The 19,725-nt window shown below is 42.2% G+C and overlaps 1 protein-coding gene across 1 annotated transcript in view; it reads right to left on the bottom strand.

The window, feature by feature from the left end:
• POLR1B (RNA polymerase I subunit B) overlaps positions 1 to 19,725 on the bottom strand; it is a 39,944-nt gene that overhangs the window by 15,463 nt on the left and 4,756 nt on the right. The window contains exons 2-14 of the mRNA XM_045884559.3: positions 19,401 to 19,568; positions 19,006 to 19,152; positions 17,726 to 17,858; positions 16,673 to 16,809; positions 15,678 to 15,901; positions 14,528 to 14,699; positions 12,042 to 12,213; positions 11,007 to 11,288; positions 9,994 to 10,127; positions 5,910 to 6,080; positions 4,774 to 4,930; positions 1,180 to 1,376; positions 71 to 324 (exon numbers count right to left, since the gene is read on the bottom strand). Coding sequence (XP_045740515.1) covers positions 71 to 324; positions 1,180 to 1,376; positions 4,774 to 4,930; positions 5,910 to 6,080; positions 9,994 to 10,127; positions 11,007 to 11,288; positions 12,042 to 12,213; positions 14,528 to 14,699; positions 15,678 to 15,901; positions 16,673 to 16,809; positions 17,726 to 17,858; positions 19,006 to 19,152; positions 19,401 to 19,568 — 2,348 coding nt within the window. The remainder of the gene's footprint in view (positions 1 to 70; positions 325 to 1,179; positions 1,377 to 4,773; positions 4,931 to 5,909; positions 6,081 to 9,993; positions 10,128 to 11,006; positions 11,289 to 12,041; positions 12,214 to 14,527; positions 14,700 to 15,677; positions 15,902 to 16,672; positions 16,810 to 17,725; positions 17,859 to 19,005; positions 19,153 to 19,400; positions 19,569 to 19,725) is intronic.

The raw sequence follows: 19,725 nt of genomic DNA, 5'->3' as shown, positions 1-19,725 counted from the left end.
ACTTTCACTGACCTCAGCAATTTCACTGAGAAACAGCCTTCAAAAAATAGCACTGGGTACCCACACTTACTTATAGTACATCACAAAGCTTTCCCCGGTGTTGAGGTTCAGGTAGCTGTAATACGGATCTCCATACTGCAGCTGAGCTCCAATAAATGGCAAGCCATCATCACCTAACTTCTGCAAAATCCGCGGGTCACCAGGTTTGACTCCAAACACCAGACTATCATCTCCTTGTTTAATTTTTTCAGAGAGATCTATGAACTCAGATTTGTAGACACTTCCATGGGCAAAGCCTCGTTCCCAGGAGGCCTTATTCACGATCTACAAGGTCAAAGAATCATTAACTCAAGAGACTGAGGTCAAATGGGGATTTTCACAATATTAAAAATGGTTAGAATTAAAATACTTGGTTTAGGATAACTGGCATTCTAATTTAAAAACTCCAAATTTTCAGGAGCGCCTGCGTGTCTCAGTCAGTTAAGCATCTGCCTTTGGCTCAGGTCCTGATTCCAGGACCCTGGGATCGAGCCCCTCGTCAGGCTCCCTGCTCAGCGGGGAGTCTGCTTCTCCCTCTCCCTCTGCCCATACCCACCACTTGTGCTCTCTCATGCTCTCTCTCTCGCAAATAAAACTGTAAACAAAACACTCCGCATTTTCCAAGCCACCTACACTACTAAAACCCACTTATAAATGGCTTAAAACCTAATTATGCATAAATATAAAAGGTAGATATATCCAAGACTACATTCATTCAACATCTACTCATACTATGCACTCAAGTATGCACAGTATATGCATATCTGAATATTTAGTGAATATCCCTCAGGGCTTGCCACTTTCAATGGAGACGAGCAATTAATCATTTAACAGAACACTCATGCACCAGGACGTAGAAAAACAGTAAACAGGGCGCCTGGGTGGCTCAGTTGGTTAAGCGACTGCCTTCGGCTCAGGTCATGATCCTGGAGTCCCAGGATCGAGTCCCGCATCGGACTCCCTGCTCGGCAGGGAGTCTGCTCCTCCCTCTGACCCTCCCCCTTCTCATGTGCTTTCTCTCATTCTCTCTCTCTCAAATAAATAAATAAATAAAAAATCTTTAAAAAAAAAAAAGAAAAACAGTAAACAAAAAAGTTACAAATTAAAAGGAATTGAACTACATCTCTTGGTAGAACTTACCATGGCATCTTCCATATCGTAGCCAGTGTAAGAAATAACAGCAACGATGGCATTTGTCCCAATTGGATAGTTATCCATGTCATAATAATCATACATGTATGGTCTTACTAAAGGGCTTTGTGGAGTCTGAAGACGGTACAGTTTATTATCTGACCGAGCTTGGTAAGTGAGAAGTGGAAAGCCCATGGTTTGCTTCCCTACAAAGGGAAAAAAAACTTTAGCATCTTGTTTGTTTCCCTTGATTATAAAGGTCATATATAAAATTCGAGGGGTGCCTGGTGGTGCAGTTGGTTAAGTGTCTGCCTTCTGCTCAGGTCATGATCCCAGGGTTCTGGGATTAAGCCTCACATCAGACTCCCTACCGAGTGGGGAGTCTGCCTCTCTCTCTCTCAAATAAATAAATAAAATAAAATAGGAAACAGTAAAACATTCATCATAGGGGAATGAATAAATCAATCGTGGCAGACTAATACACAGCATGAAAATAAAGCAGAACCACATGTATGTATGTAACCAGACCATGAAAACAATGCTGAGTGGGGAAAAAGCACAGAATGACATTTAATATTGTATGATTTATGTACATTTGTAACACATCCCAGACAATTCCATAGTTTGTGGACATGTGTATAATATAAGAAAAGCATAAAAAGGGGATAATAAAGGATATATATAAACTACAGGGTATTACTAGTGGAGGAAGAAAAGGGGTGAAAAGGGGACAGTAACTATTATTAGATTATTTTCTTACACAGAGCAAAATGTCAGTATTTGTTAATTCTGGGTATGGGGTACAGAGGGTAGGGAAGTAAGTCTTCTTTCTACTACTTTACATTATAGAGAATCAATCTGAAATAAAGTGATTTTTAAGATTAAATATATATATGTGCATTTTAAAATACCGAAAAGGAGACTTCCAGCTTTCAGTAATAGAAGGCTACTCCTACAAGACCACCCTCAGCACATAAGATCCAGAACAATACAAAACAAAAAATCACCACATGGGCAAACGCACACACACACACACAATCTGAAAGCACTGGAGAGTAACCAAAAGGCGTCAGGGACTGGAGAGGAATTTATACTTGGACAAAAGAAACGGAACGGCGTGAACTACTAGCTTTTTCAGTTTTTAATGTTTTTGTTTCTTTTGGCCTGATGGTACAGTCACTACAGTGGCTACAACCTAGATAAAAACCTACAGTTTTACTGGCTTGAAGAGCCAAGGAATAGAGTTCAGAGCACAACAGCAACTGGAAAGTAAGGGGGGACATTTTAGAAAGGGAAGAACCATAAAGGGAGAGCCTTAAATTCTACATATAAACTGAGTCCAAATCTTTGGTGGACTGAACTATGCATGCATGGGACAGATCTAAGCAGCCCACCTAAGACTAAAAGAACTTCAACTGCTGTGTTTAGATATCAGTTAAATCTAAAAACCAATCCTCTTCAAAGGAACATAATAGAACCCAGAGTCTTAAAACCTATCATCCACAATGTTCCTGATATGATCCAATAGTACCAGAAATACAAAGAAACAGGAAAACATAACCCATACTCAAGAAAAATGTAATCAATGGAGATTGATCCCGAGACGACCCAGATGTTGGAATTAGCGGGGCACCTGAGGGGCTCAGGTCATGATCCCAGGGTCCTGGGACCAAGACCCACATTGGGCTCCCTGCTCAGCAGGGAGTCTGCTTCTTCCTCTCTGTGTATGCAAGCTCTCTCAAATAAATAAATAAATAAATCTTAAAAAAAAAGATGTTGGAATTAGCAGACTTTTTTTTTTTTTTTTCTTCAGACAACAGTTTTTAAACACCTGTTACAACCATGCTCAAAAACATAAAGGAGGGACACCTGGGTGGCTCAGTCGGCTAAGCGTCTGCCTTTGGCTCAGGTCATGATCCCAGGGTCCTGGGATAGAGTACCACATCGGGCTCCCTGCTCAGCGGGAAGCCGGCTTCTCCCTCTGCCTGCCGTTCCCCCTGCTTTGCCCGCTTGCTCTCTTCTCTCTCTCTCTGACAAATAAATAAAACCTTTAAAACAAAACAAAACAAAAACATAAAGGAAAATATGTTCACAAAGAAAACAATCTCTGAGAAAACAAACTATAAAAAAGAAACAAATGGAAACTCTAGGCTGAAAAATTAAATATCTGAAATAGAATGAAAAGTCAGTGAGGGTAATGATAGATCAATAAAAATGATCCAGTATGAAGAGAAAGAAAACAAAGCGGGCGCCTGGATGGCTCAGCCGGCTAAGCATCTGCCTTCAGCTCAGGTCATGATCCCGGAGTTCCAGGACAGAGTCCCACATCAGGCTCCCTGCTCCACGGGGAATCTGCCTCTCCCTCTGCCCTTTACCCTGCTCGTGCTCTCTCTCTCACAAATAAATAAAATCTTAAAAAAAAAAAAAAAGAAAGAAAGAAAACAAAGGAAAAAAGAGAACAGAAACCCAGTGGCTTACGGGGCAATTATCAAAAGGTTTAACATAGATGACGCATGCTGAAAACTCAAGAGGTCAAAAGCAGTGTTTTTAGAAATAATGACAGATAACTACAAATTTGATGAAACCTTTTAAAACAGATTTTAGAAGACCAGTAAGCCCCAAGCACAAAGAACATCATATCTAGGCATATCAATCAGCTACAAACCAGATATAAAGAGAAAATCTTAAGGACGGGAAAATAACACATTATATACAAGCAAACAATGACACTTACAACCACTGACTTCTAGCACAAATGACAGAGACCAAGAAGTGACCCAGTAGTATCTCTTAAGTGCTGAAAAAATGTAACTGTCAAATCAGAATCGTACATCCAGTTCCAAGTGAAGATCAAACAGAGACATTTTCAGAGAAATAAAAACTAAGAAGATTTGTAGCCAGCAACCTAAACTATAAAAAAAGTGCTAAAGGAAGGTTTTCAGGCTCAAGGGATACGACACTCAATGGAAACCGGAATCATCAGGCAGGCAGGCAGAGCACCAGCAGTGGTGAAATGTGGGTGATGACAACGGCCTGTGTTCCTCAAAAATCAAATCACAAGATCTCAGACAAATCCAAATCGACAAACATTCCACAAAATAAATTACCTTTTTGTTCAAGGTACAAAGAGGTCAAAAATGTCAAAAATGACAAAGGCTAAGGATCTAATTTAAAAGACTAAAGAGACTCAACAACTAAATGCAACGTGTGATCCTGGATTAGGTGCTACACAGAAAAAATTTGCCATAAACCATATTTTTGGGACAATCAGTCAAAATGTGAGTAAAGACTATAAAGCAGTATAATGACACCAATGTTAAACTTCCTGATGTTAATACTTGCCCTTGTAATATGCAAGGGAACACCCTTACTGTTAGGAAATACACATGAAATACTTAGGGGTAAAGGGGCATCGTGTCTGCAACTTACCTCCAAATGGAAAGCGGTGCACATGGGACAAAACGTTAAGAGAATCTACATAAAGGGCTTATAGGAGTTCTCTGTACTGTGCTTGCAACATTTCTCTGAGTTTGAAATTATTTCACAATAAAAAAGTTACAGGCGCCTTTCTTGTGTGAACACCACCGCCCTCCACCATCTTACCCATCTGGCACTGGTACATGTTCCGAGGACTCTGGTTGTGATCGGAGAAAGGGATGAAGTTGGCGATCACACTCAGCAGGCTGTGAGGGAAGAGCTCCTGGTGAGTGGTAACTCCTGCCAAAACCTCATCCTCAAAGATGGCAACGTTCATGAAGATCTGGAAAAGAGGAAGGACGAGGAAGTTCAAGGCACAGAATAACTGAGAACGTATTAACTCATCCTATCTCTCAGAGTTTAGGACCCAAAGACTAGAACAAAAACCTTCCCCACTCAGCATCATGAATACTGATGGGATCCAATGGGAAGCTTCCAATCAGAAATACTGTCTGCTTGACACATTTCATTCTAAATCCACCCTGGTCCAACCGTAAAGGACAGGAAGAAAGACATTTTGAAGTAGCACGAAGCCCACAGTTTTGCAACTGTGAAGATGTAGGCAAAAATTGTGAGTCCAATGGAATGTTCTCACCTCACCACCTGAGGCAGAGCCAGGCACAAAGGAGCTGGGCAAGATGGGAAGGCAGGTAATGTGACCACCAATCCTCTCTCTCGATGTGCGAAAGGTCACAGAGGAGGCAGAAAGTAAGTTCTGATTTTCTTTCAAATGCCCAACTGTTACTAAACAATGACAACACTTTCTTTATAAAAAGTTTTTTGTTTTTTTTTTTTTGAGAGAGAGAGCACATACGCAGGGGGAGGGGCAGAGAGAGAGAGGGAGAGAGAATCTGAAGCAGACTTCCCGGTGAACATGGAGCCTGATGCGGGGCTCGATCCCACAACCCTGAGATCATGACCTGAACCGAAATCAAGAGTTGGACTGAGCCACCCAGGCACCCCGATAATACTTTTAAAAAACAGTGGTTGGGGCGCCTGGGTGTCTCAGTTGCTTAAGTGTCTGCATTTGGCTCAGGTCACGATCTCAGGGTCCTGGGATCGAGCCCCATGTTGGGCTCCCTCCTCAGTGGAGAACCTGCTTCTCCCTCTCCCTCTGCTACTCCCTGTGCTTGTGTTCTGTCAAATAAATAAATAAAATCATTATTAAAAAAACAAAAAACCAAAACACAGTGGTTATTAAGTCTCCGAAAGTTGTATACTACACGAGCACACAGAGAAACCAATTACAGTGCTCTACGAACCTGCTCCATAGTTCCAATTAGTTCTTCTCTGCCTAATTCCAAGTTCTGCACAGGCCGCACCAGTCTACAAGGAGTGGTAAACAGGAATAATCCCGGGTAGAGACTTGGTTTTCCTGTCATGGGGATAAGGGCCACTTCCATCCAGGGAGGAATTCTTTTTTCTCTCAACACCTGTTTTCAACAAAAAAAGAGTTCAATTAAGAAGCAGTGATGTGTTTTACATCTATCTCCCTGCCACCCAGGAGGTGGGCAGAATGCGAAAGGAGGTCAAATATAAAAAGCAGAATCAGGAAATTAGTTATGCCAGTAACATCGTAGTGCCAGTCTCATCACCACACAGAAAGCCACTCACCCAGTATCCAGAGTTGGCAAAAGCCCTACCTTCTGAGGGGCTCAGCCTCACTCTGTGGCAAACTGGTAATGGGGGAGACTAGGGGAAAGGTAAACCAAGAAGGTGCATGTGAACACACTAAATGTAAAGTTTGTCCTCTGATGTCTAGAATGTAGTACATTACTGGTTTTATTTTAAACTGTATTCAATGAAAAGACCCTTCTACCTGGAATTTAAAAAACAAAACAACAAAACTTTTATTAATCAACTCCTGGGTAAAATACAAACCCACATTACAGAAATGTGAAAAAATAATGAAACCTATATATCAGAACTTAAGGGCAGTCACAGCTAATCAAGTCATCAAGAAAAATAGATGGATTAAATTCTTAAGGCAAAAGCAAAAAAAACAAAAACAAAACCAACAAAGACACACGTACACACAAAACCCCCACAAGTTAACAAAGATATAACCTGAAATTAATGAGGTATAGTACTGAAAAAGGTTCAAAGCAACAAATCAAAATTCTTCATTCTTAAAAAAGAAAAAAAAAATCAACAAATATCCCTCACTTAACCTAATCAAGAAAAAAAGGGGGACACATACACACAAATGTACTGAGTAAGAAATGACAACAGGAAAAAAAAAAAAACCCACTGAAACTAAATTTTAAAATCATGGGTATACTCTGCATACCTCTAAGAAATCAAGATGAAATAGATAAAATGCAGTTCACCAAAACAGACCTCAACAAAAGTAGAAAGCCTTTTAAAAGATGATCAATTTCCATATTAGAAATAAAGGTATCCAGGGGTGCCTGGGTGGCTCAGTCGTTAAGCGTCTGCCTTCGGCTCAGGTCATGATCCCAGGGTCCTGGGATCGAGCCCCGCATCGGGCTCCCTGCTCAGCGGGAAACCTGCTTCTCCCTCTCCCACTCCCCCTGCTTGTGTTCCCTCTCTCGCTGTGTCTCTCTCTGTCAAATAAATAAAATCTTAAAAAAAAAAAAAAAAAAAAGAAAGAAAGGTATCCAGAAACTAACCCCAAAGAAAGCGCTAGAGCCAGATGGTTTCAGACGGGAATTCTAGCAGACTTAGGCCCGGATAACCCAATGTTCCACAAACTGTGCCAGGGCACTGAAAACAAAGGAAAACTTTCTAATTTTTATAAAACAGATACTTACGTCAATTAAGAAAAAAATACACCAGGGGCGCCTGGGTGGCTCAGTTGGTTAAGCGACTGCCTTCGGCTCGGGTCATGATTCTGGAGTCCCAGGATCGAGTCCCGCATTGGGCTCCCTGCTCGGCGAGGAGCCTGCTTCTCCCTCTAACCCTCCCCCCTCTCATGCTCTCTCTATCTCATTCTCTCTCTCAAATAAATAAAATCTTAAAAAAAAAAAAAAAAGAAAAGAAAAGAAAAGAAAAAATACACCGAGACCAAGTGGGACTTATTCCAGGAATTTAGGATTCATTATTCATCATATTATTAGAGAATGATGATTATTAGGGAATAAATTAATATAATACGCTCAGTACACATCTAAGGGAAAAAATTACAGATTTGTCCCCAAATATACCCAAGAATGAAACACAGCATTACTGTATGATCCAGCAATTCCAATTCTAGGTAGGCACCCAAAAGTACCAAAAGCAGGGACTCGAACAGGTACCTGTACACCCAGGTTCATAGCAGCAGTATTCATGGTAGCCAAATGCTAGAAGCTACCCAAGTGTCCACCAACAAACGAATGGCTAAACAAAACGTGGTGGTATATACAACAGAATACTCGTCAGTCCTAAAAAGGAATGCAGTTCAGACCCATGCTACAACACGGATGAACTTGGAAAATACTATGCTGAGTAAAATAAACCAGACACAAAGGGACAAACATTGTATGATTCCACTGACATGAGGTACCTAGCAAAGTCAAAGTTCACGAAGAAAAATGGAACAGTGGTTACCAGGAATTAGGGAAGGGGGAAATGGGGAGCTCCTGTTGAATGAGCACAGAGTTTCAGTCTGGGATGATGAAAAACTTCAGCAGATGGATAGGGTGATAGTTGCACAACAACATGAATGTGCTCAATGGCACTGAACTATACACTTAAAAATGGTTACAATGGTAAATTTTGTTATGTAAATTTATAAACCAAACCAAACCACAGGAACTTTCTGGAGAGCCTGGAAACAGATCCAATTTGAGCATCAAAATAAGCAACAGCAACAGAATACTCATAAAATAAAACAAGCATCTTATAAATCTATGCTCATGTGAATAAACAAACAAACAAATGGAGGAGAAAGGAAAACTCTGCCTTACAAAACAGAAACTCATAAACACGGAAGGAATGATGGAGCTAGAACCATTTGGCAGCCATCAAGTAGTAACTCAGCAAAGAATCATCAATGGAATAGTAATAATTCTGCAAAGAAGTCACCAACTCACAGGGGGAAAATCTGATGAGGGAAAGGCTTTCACGTAGCTTCCAAATCTCTCTCCACAAATTACTAATTACACAGAAAACTGGTAATAGCACAATGGACCAACCTAGAGCATAAAACCTTAGAGTGATCATAATTAACATCACCAGTTGTGGGACAAGCCAACATCATGTGCCTCTTGAAAGGATATCCTGAATCTCATCATCAGAAAGCTCCACACCAACATAAATTAAAGAATATCTATATAATAACTGGCCTGTAGTTTTTTTTTAAAAAAGTCAAGACCTGAAAGGCTGAGGGACTGTTCCAGATTAAAGGAGACTAAAGAAACATGATAACTACATGTAATATGTGATGCCGGCCTGGGTCCCAGCCCAGGATGGCAAGAACAATGCCATAAAGGACATGACTGAGACAACTGACATCTTCTGAGTATCAGCAGAGCATTTCACCACCCTGACCTTCCTTGATGTTAAAAAGCATACTGTGGTTATTGAGGAGACAAACTCCTTGTTCTTAGGAAGAATACGCTGCAATCTTTGTGGAAAAGGGGTCTTGCCTGTCCACCACCTTCAAATGGTTCAGAAGAAAAAACTACATACCTATTTATAAAGAGCATACAAATGGATAAAGCATGTGGAGCAAAACATAACAATTGGTGGATCTGGGTAATGGGACATCTTTGTGCTATTCAAACGTCTTTACATTTACAATTATATCAAAGTAAAACAATTTTAAAACTACAAAACCAAAACTAAACCAAATAGACCAGAGCATGAACTACAATTCATCCTCTTGCCAAAGAACAATTCTTCAGTGCAACACTCTTCATAGCAATACTCTTGTTAGGAAAATTCCAAGTAAGTTAGTTAAAGGATGTCTTTCTTTTTGACTTTTTTTTTTTTCTTTGTGACTTTTTAACAATATACTTTCAAGATCCAGAAGCCAACAGGATAGGACTTAATATCTTGCCTATCTTTAATACTACTTCAAGTATAAAGAAGATATTTGAGGCTCCTTTTATGCCACTAATATTTACAAAACAAAAAAAGTTAACATTTTTTAGGGCCTCAAGGAAACTACCCCCAAAAAAAAAATTCCTTCAGGTCAAAGTATCTGTCACTGACCCCAACCTATGAGGCCAGCACAAGACAAGACTCTGCCACTTTGGGGGTACACGGGCACTTGTGGAATTAGCTTCTGACCTCCAGACCCCCGACCACTCTAGATGGCTGTGGGGCTACCTCAACAACAAGAAAAGAACTGACAATCAAGATCAAGGCATAAAACAATTCACCAAGACGCAAGATCACCTTAAAATGTCGGAGAGAATCTGCAATGCCCGGAGCAAGCTCCTTATCCACCCAGCCAACCATGACGCCATCCAGCAGGACGGGGTAGCACTCGCTGTACGGTCGAGGTGGAGCTCCGTCAACCGGAGTGACCCCTGGGGAAACGAACAAACAGAACGCTCACTTCGGAATGCTTTTTCCTACAGCCAGAACTCCCTCCGGAGGGCTTCAGCAACCGCTTCGTCATTTTAGACCTCTAGTTATCTTATCTCTAAACCAGCACATTTTTATATTGCTTGAGTGTTTACAGGTCATTTAAGCAAGGACACATGGGCAACGAGTGACTCTGTCTGGGGGGGAGAGCAGCTGGGGGACAAGGGTGTAAGAGAGGCTTTCCACTGTCTACCTTCTATATTTTGATCTGAACCATGTAAATAGATTAACTTTTCCCCCAAAACCTAACTACATTTGATCCTCATTATTTGTGGATTCCATACCTGTGAATTTGCCTACTTGCTAAAATGTATTTGCTTTTGTGGTCATTCCAGGACATTCAGCCAAAGCAGAGAGCGCAGCTAGAAGGTCCCCGGGAACAAAGGCTATGTCTCTGATGACATCAGGGTACAGACTAGACAACTCCTTTTTAACTGTTTTCCTGCAAAATGACACTGTTTCCTACCTAGAGATGCAGTGGTTGAGCCATCAGATGCAAGGAGAGTGACCCCAAATGTTATTTCTGATTATTAAATGCTGAATGCTGCTTTATTTCAAACGCTTTGACATCTTTTTTTGGCGTGGGGTGGGGGGTGGTGGTGAAAGAACAAAACTACAACATTTAACTTCTTCACTCATTCTCAAAAAAAGGCACCTGACCTATAGAAGAGCCAAGAGACCAGCCCAACTCCTGCATAGAAGAGGAAACAGAATTCTTGCTGGAATTCTCTGCTCAGCCCCCAAATAAGCAAACCTTAACAATCTGCACCTGTGAAAGCGCACACCCCCAAACCAACGACTTCCAGTCGCGCCCCACATACCCAGGCTGCAGAGCAAGGCGGGAATAGAGGTCGCGTGCACACGCTGTGTGACGACCTCGCACACAGCGGTCAAGTGGTTCATGAGGCCACAGGGCTCCCCGTCTGGGGTGTGCACAGGACACAGGAAGCCCCAGGACTCCGGCAGCAGCCTGCGCACCGTGGTGGTCCTCATCTTGGCAAAATCGGCCCCTCTGTGTACACAGCGGAAATGGGACAGATAGCGTATGAAGTTCAGCTTATCAGCCACAACGCAAAGGCCAGAATCTTGCAGGAAGCCAAGACCTTCATAAAACAAAAATCGTTTAGAAACAGGCTCAACTTAAAAATACAAGTCTATTTTGATTTGAGGCTCTAAGGACAAACACCTCAGAGCACAGTACCAACCGCAGAGTTACTATAAAGTTTATTAGCTCGAATGAGTGGAAAGAGTTTACAAAACTAGTAGTAAAAAGGCAGTAAAACTCCCGATTTCCCAAGTTATATTAGTGCCCCTCGTTCCCTCTCTCCTCTACTACTACCTTCTTAGTGGGAAACATTAAATGAGTATGAAACAGCAAGTAACTAAATGGGATTCATCAGAGAGGGCTAGAGAATATGTAAGAAGTTGTTATTCCTAAGAACAATCTGCAACAGTACCATCTGTTTAAAAAAAAAAAAAAAAAAAAAAAAACCCAGCAGATTTCTGGGCCCTCAGTGACCACGTAGGCCTTTCTGACGCACCTGGTTTAGGGACGGGCACGTATCTACAACCTCCCAGACTACCTGTCCCAATGACCATTCCTCACAGATTGACGCTGTCCTTAGTATTCTGGAAGGAGCCACAGAGATGCATGTGACGATGAGAAGTGTGAAGTTCTACGGATGCCTTGTCTCAAGTCCTTCAGACTGATACACACTTGTCAAATTTACAACATGAAATCAGTCTTGACTGAAAGGGACAAGTTCACTTTCAAAGAGAACCTCTCTCAGCAATATATAAATCTACACTGAGCAAATGAAATGTAACTAAAATGTAGCCAATCGATTTAATTTTACCTGTTTTGGAACGCAGATTCCCAGTAGCAAGAAGATATTCAAATGGTTTTGTAAGGTCTGTTCCCAGGTTAAAAATCTTCATCAAATTTTCAGTGTTTATGGACACATTCGTCTTCTGAGCCCTCTTGTCTAGAGCTATTTTAATAGACACTAACCAAGATTCCATTTTTTCCTGAAATAAAATTTAAGCCATTAAATTCAAATTATTCACATTTCATATTTACTCCCACATAATCTGTAGGTCTGCCAACAAAGGCCCACTAAGTTTATACATTTGACATGGAAAACATCTGGCCTATAAACCTGAAAACCAGCCTTTCAATGGGTGGACATTCTTAAGACAGAAGCTACAAACACCTGTAGATCAGAGTTTCTCCACCTCGGCACTACTGACATTTTGGTTGGATAGTTCTTAGGGGCCGAGCATGCGTGTAGGATGTCCAGCAGTGTCCCTGGCCCTAACCCACTGGATGCCTGTAACACCCCCCAAGCTGTGACAATCAAAACTGTCTCCAGGCACCGTCAAATGTCCCCTGGAGTGGGGCAAAATTGCTCCCAGTCAAGATTATCGACATTAATGGTTTGCTCTGGCTTTAGAAAAGTTTTTCATTAAAATGCTCTTATCAAGCAGTCAAAACAGCTTCAACAGGCAGAAACAGACAACAAAAACAAAGCTCTGAGACCAAGCAGCAGCCCGTTGTCCTAACAAAATAATAGTAAGAAAAAACAAATAACTAAGAAGAGATCAAAGTCTCCAAATGACACCCCACATACAAGATGGCTGACAAACCAGTAGGAAAGACTGACTCTTTCTTCTTCTAGAAATCTGAAACGCAATGGAAATAAAAATAAGACAGAGACACCGGTAGCAGCACTGTAGCCCAAGACAGGAGACTGGGGGAATGAGGAGCTGATTCTTCTCCCTTGTCACATGTCTGCCTACTGTCACTTTGTCATTAACTTGCTAAGGTCAGCAAGTAGCATTTCTTGGGCACGTACTATATGCTGGCACTCTGCATATTTATTTAAGCCTCACAATAAACTTTTCCTCAAGAAGCAGTACACTGCAGAACCACTTGGGCCAAATGTATTTCAGTATTAAGAATTTTCCAGACTTTGGGGTGCCTGGGTGGCTCAGTCGTTAAGTGTCTGCCTTCGGCTCAGGTCATGATTCCAGGGTCGTGGGATCGAGCCCCGCATCGGGCTCCCTGCTCGGTGGGAAGCCTGCTTCTTCCTCTCCCACTCCTCCTGCTTGTGTTCCTGCTCTCGCTGTCTCTCTCTCTGTCAAATAAATAAATAAATCTTTAAAAAAAAAAAAAAGAAAAAAAAGAATTTTCCAGACTTTAGGGGAGCCTGGATGGCTCAGTCGTTAAGCGTCTGCCTTTGGCTCAGGTCATGATCCCGGGGTCCTGGGATCGAGCCCCGCATTGGGCTCCCTGCTCCGCGAGAAGCCTGCTTCTCCCTCTCCCACTCCCCCTGCTTGTGTTCCCTCTCTCGCTGTCTCTCGCTCTGTCAAATAAATAAAATCTTAAAAAAAAAATTTTTTTTCCCAGACTTTAGAAAGTTAGCAAGTGCATAAACCTACACCTATTACAAAGACTGAGGCACTAACTTGTAATTAAACACATTTCTACAGTGAAACACACAAACTGTCACACTAAGTAGAATCAATAAAAATTATAAATAGCCTCCTGCAGTGCAGGTCAGGTTTTCCTGCCAACTCGCATTTTTTAGGTGCTAGCACTTTCGGGATTTAGAAATGCAGTTGAGTGACTGGGACGTGTGTGTACGGCCAGTGCACGACACAGCAAGAAAAGCCAGAGCGGCCTCTTAGAAGCCCTCCTGGGAGGTTCACCAGCCTTTCCGGTGAAAGGCTGAGCCATATAAAGCTGAGCACAGTGCCTAGGGCAGGAGGGGAGACACCACAAAAGATGATGAACGGGGCCCAGCCTATCTGTTCTCAAGTTCAGCAAGGGCAGCTCTGCAATCTCTCTCGCTCCCTCACCACTAAGAAGCCCTCAGAACCAAGCACAGAAATCACAGGACACCTCAATCTCTGCTGCAACACTCAGTTGAAATGGCCGATGAAGTCTGTAATTCAGATCATGTCACTGTCGTGTACCTTCCTGAAGATTCTTACTGTGTCCCACATTCAGAGGTTCAGAAGCTTTTAAAACAAAGCTGGTGTAAAAGTAAGGAGATCACACACGTTAGGACAGTTACATGTTATCATTAACGTGATGACCAAGATTTGATGTTGTCTTCACTTAGCCTCTAAGAAACATCAGGGAAATTTCTGAATTTGGTATAAACTAAGATCTTTGATTAAGTCCCTTACTGCTCAGCAAACAAACAAAAAGAAAAGGCAGACTCTGTAAAATGCCCACACTACAAATCATAAACACATAGGAAACAATACTGCAGGGAACTGCTTCACCATTCCACGAGAGGGACAGCCGGCCGGGGTGAGAGCAGTAGGCGCTTACCTTCAGAAACATGAGGAAAAGCTGACCGGGCGTCAGGACTTCTTGATTCACTAAACTATCAGGATTGTCCTCCATGCACTCTCCTTTGGCGAAAGCAAAGAGCTTCCGGGTCATGAGACAAAGCATATAAAACTTTTCAGTATTGGATTTCAAGTGGATACAGATGCACTGGCTGTCAAAAGAGAAAGCAAAGCTTAAAACAATTTAGCTGCTACCACTACTTGATGATCTACTGACCATGGTCCCCAATCCCTGTTTACTAGAAGCGCTTTACTCATTTTCAAAAAATTGCTTTTCGGGGCGCCTGGGTGGCTCAGTCGTTAAATGACTGCCTTCAGCTCAGGTCGTGATCCCGGGGTCCTGGGATCGAGTCCCGCATTGGGCTCCTTGCTCAGCGGGGAGCCTGCTTCTCCCTCTCCCGCTCCCCCTGCTTGTGTTCCCTCTCTCGCTGTCTCTCTATCAAATAAATAAAATCTAAAAACAAACAAACAAACAAACAAAAAATTGCTTTTCATCTTCACTGGCAGCATGAGCAAAAGGATAGGACATGGCCACAAGGTCTAGAGCTGTGCTGGACAACACGGCGTGACAAGCACCATGTGGCCACTTACATTTAAATTAATTAAAATTAAATAAACTTAAGAATTCAGTTTCTCAGTTGCACTGGCCATTCAAGGGCTCAAGATGGGACTTGTGGCTACATATTGGATAGTGTTAAGAACTATCCAGTGGTTACAGAACACAGAGTCTTTGCCTTGGGGAAAGAAAGGGACATCATGCTCACAACTTTCAAATGTTGCAGAAAAAAAAGTGTTCACGTGCAGAGAAATTAAGAAAGCAAATGTAGTAAAAACGATAACAACTAGTGAATAAAAGTGTCCACTGTACTATTTTTGCAGCAATTCTGGAAGTCTGAAGTTGTTTCAAAATAAAAGTACAAAAGTACAATAAAATAAAATGAAACTGCCATAAAAAGAAAAGGTAAGGATGGCCATAGAAACAGAGCTAGCCACTACTTCCTTAGACCAGAATTCTACCTGCAGGTCCGTTCTGAGCCCCAGCGGACTCACCAGCCCTAACTACAATCAATATAAAGAACCACTGACACCTTCCGCCTGACAAAAAACAGTTTAAGCAAAAGCACACATACTTGAACAGAAACTCTGCGGCTTGTTCATTTGGACACCAGTCAGGAAGACTGAGCTTTACTCTGAAGCGTTCACCTAGATAGTTAAGGACCTGTTTTTGTGTGGAACAACCCTCTTCCATGACGATCCTTAACATCTGAGAAACAGAGTTCCTAAAGAAAGAGTTCTCCTCTTTGCCTTTGATGAGCTCCTGAAAAATCTGATAATCGGAGAAGTTGACAAGTGCCTAGAACAGAAAAAAGTTTTCTTTTTAATTGCTTGTAATAACTAAACCATTTTACCCATTAGGTAACAATTCTCTATTTTTCTAATACTCAAAAAAATTAGCACTCCACTATTGGGGAATCGAAATGAACTCTCCGAGATAAGGCCTGGCTTGTATGATAAGAAGACGTCAAGATGGCCCCAGTGATCCTCCCCTTCTGGTACTGTATAGCCTCCTCTCACACTAAGTCAGCGCTGGCCCGTGTGACCAAGACAATATGGTGAAAAAGTAGACGTGTGACTCTCAAGGACAGGTCACAGAAGGGACTGTGGGTTCAGCCTTGCTCTCTTGGCTAGCCCTCTCGGGGAAGACAGCTACCTCAAGCAGCCTGTGCAAAGGCCCACTCAGAGGAACTGGGGCCTCCTGCCAACAGCCCGCACTGACGTGCCAGCCATGAGCGACCCCCACCACCTTAGAAGTGGACCCTCCGGCCCTGGTCCAGCCTTCTGAACGACTGCAGCCCCTACTGACATCTCACTGCAATCTCCTGACACCCTGAGGCAGACGTGCCCCCAATCCTAGCCACTTCCAAATTCCCGGCCACAGAAATAGTAAGAGGGAAATATTTACTGATGGTTTAAGCCACTGAAATTTGGGTAATTTGTTATGGAGCAGTGCATAGCTGGTACGCATGAACTCCGCTAACGAGACCCTATCCATCCATTCTGCACAGAATGTGACCCCCCCAGGGAAGCTCTTCATAGCAAAACAAATATATTCATGAAGTCACACCTTAAGTACAAATCCCAAAGGAAGAAAAAACAGTTCTTTCCGATAAATAAAGTTCAACATAACTGTGCCATTTTCCAAGTAGTGAAGGTTCATATTGACTGCAGAATGTTCTTCCCTCACACAGTGCATTGAGACTCCTATTGAAACAAAGCAAGAAGTCAGAAACTCAGTAATACTATAATTGCTTCCATCATTGTTTTTTTCCCTGAATTATTTTTACTCTCTTAAAAATAGAGCCAAATCCCCAAAGTTAGCCAAGAATGGCAACCAAAAATGTTTCCAGACCTTGCCAAATGTCCCCTAGGGTGCAAAATCTCCCTGGGTTGAAAACCTCTCAAAGTAACCAAAGCTACAGAAATTTAATCCAACTTCGAAGTTTCCTTCCAGAGCAGGGTCCATGTCTTATAACACATTATATCGCTAGCACCCTGCAGAGCCTGATCATATAGCATTTTATATCCCTCGTACCCTATGGAATCTGGTCAAGAGATGATGGCTTGATCCAAGAGTTCAAATGGAAAAAAGCAGAATTTTAGATTTTAAGCTTGTTTCAGTGTTAAACAAAAATTGCGAAGACATTCTGCATCAGTGATGGAAAAGAATAAATGACTAGCCATTTTGACTTGCTGAGATGCCATCATTCTAGATACAATATGTATGGCTATCCCATTCGAGGCTGATTTTTAGCTCAATTATTGGAATAAATTATTTAACCGCAGGGTTTCCCAAGAATGTAAAATGTTGTCTTATGAAGCCAGGCACTGTCACAGAGAGTGCTCAGAGGCCAGGTGGCTGTCAGCCAGGGACCCCAAGAGGAATGCCATGGTAGCCTGCACCAGAAGACTTCTGAGGCCCATACCTACCTCTGGTTAAGTCAGGCCAACCTCCACCTTCATAAGTAATACCATAAATACATGTGTTCTTTCAATATGGAAAAAATGATACATAATAGAAAGTAGGGTTTCCCACTATAAAATCTTAACACAGAAATGCTTACTAGAAAAAGAAACAAAACTTTTCTAAGAGAACATTCCAAAAGTCACTACAACTTACCATACTGAGTATAGCCAGGCCCTCTGGTTTTCCATTTTGGTCTTATCACTGCAACAGGGAAATTCCTCCGAGGCATAATCAACATTCGGATGACTTTTTCAATGCCATTGATTATAAAATAACCTCCCATTTCCTGCCAAAGAGACGAATTATAATTTGTTAGACAAAGATACGTTAATTGTAAACATGAAGCTACCTGCCAGATATAGTGCAAAGTGCACAGGAGGCACATGGAGGCGAAAGGGTCTACATATCCCTCGGAAACTGTCAGCGTGTGAACTAACAGTCTTCTCAAGTGCATTAAAAAGGTTCTAGGGACTTGGGAGAAAAGTACGGAAGAAAATCAGGGTAACTTCTTCCACTGGACAGGCTCGACCTAACTTGCCCTTTTGTCCCCTAAAATGATTTGTCTTCAAATGATATTTAAAAGCAAAACAGAACAAAAAAACTTACTCTAAAGAGATGAAAACAATAGCCATTTGCTTCCAGGCAAATAAGGTTTCCCAAATAAGTTAAAAAAACTTTGTACAAAAACTCTGGAAACCAGACATTCAGATTAGCTAAAGAGGAAACGATTTTTCATAGCTCTGGCATCACATTTCTGTAATAAATAAAAAGCTACTACACACTGCCCCACTGTGAAGCAGGCGTAAGCATGCTGGGCTGCTCTGTCTCCACCCCATTTAACCCTCATAATAACGAGTGGCACCGCTGTTATGCCCAGCAGAGGAAACGGAGGCTCAGAAAGATGGAATGTGCCCAAAGCCACATAACTGGTAAGTGGAGCGGCGGGGTGTCAAGCCCAGATCTGATACCATCACCCTCATCCCACCACGTTACACTGTCTCCCATTGCAGGCAGAGTCTGTATTCTTGATCATTTCAACTCAATACTGCAAAACCACTTAACACAGCTAAAAGAGATGCCAAAGAGAAGGCAGGGGAAGCATTTAATACGCTCACACAATCTTACTGCTGGTAAAGCAGACATCTCTAAATGTGTATGCTACAGAAAATTCGGGAAAGTCCTATCAACTCTTCCCCCACAGTAATACTGTTCTCTAACTGGACCACCACTTTTCATACACTGTCTCCTTTGAGCCTCATTCTGAGCCCCGCACAGGATGCACACAAGGCAGCTAGCCCCATTTTCCCCATCCAGAAACGGAAGCAGAGAAAGAAAACCTGACTCCCACTGACACGTGCCGTATCTTCTCACCCCCACCTCAGGCCTTCTCTAGCGTCACCTGGCCTTGCAGTGTACTGGCCACCCGCAGTTACCTCTGCTTCCTCGTGGTGCTCAATGAGGGCTTTGGGGGGAAGGTTGTGTAAGTTGCAAAGCTTAGACTTCACCATGATGGGAACATAGCCAAGAAACTGTTTAATGATTCCTCTGGAGATTCCATTCACTGCCCAGCTGATATCAGCCTAAAGGAAAAGGAGAGAGAAAAAATACTTAAGAAAAAGAAACTATGTGGATCTACAAGAACAAGTATTTTAAAAGAGTAAGGAAGAAGGCCGTAAAGTAAATGATTTTATGCTTTAGATTTAGAAGATGGTATCTCTTTTAGATGACAGTACAAAGAAAGCAGAACTGTGGTATACACTGTATTAGGCATCAGCCTTATTCTCGCAAACATACAGTGTGAGGGTCACATGCTGTCACTTGTACTCACGGTCAGCTTGCCCCGATACGTGCTCCTCCGGCCCCGGCATTCGGCTGGATAAATGTTGAGCTCTTTGCAGATGTTCCCTTTGGGAACCATGGGTGGACTGATGACAGCATCCACGATAGTAAGAGAGATCCGCTCATCTTTGAAAGCAAATTCAAAGGGAGGGATAGCCTGAAATACAATTCACACTATGAACTGCTTGCATTTCCAAGGCCCTCTTTCTGTAAGATTCTTCCAAACCCCACACGTTCTACAAGCACTGATGCCCATCATGCCAAAGGTGACCTATCCAGGAAGATGGTTAAAGCTACACCCATTCTACTCATAC

Source organism: Mirounga angustirostris, unplaced genomic scaffold (genome assembly GCF_029215605.1).
Source record: "Mirounga angustirostris isolate CCGP_5_RB_7025 unplaced genomic scaffold, mMirAng1.0.hap1 SCAF_10, whole genome shotgun sequence".
Classification (NCBI taxonomy): Eukaryota; Metazoa; Chordata; class Mammalia; order Carnivora; family Phocidae; genus Mirounga; species Mirounga angustirostris.
The sequence above is the reverse complement of the archived record's forward strand: the minus strand, read 5'-3'. Positions and strand labels throughout refer to the sequence as shown.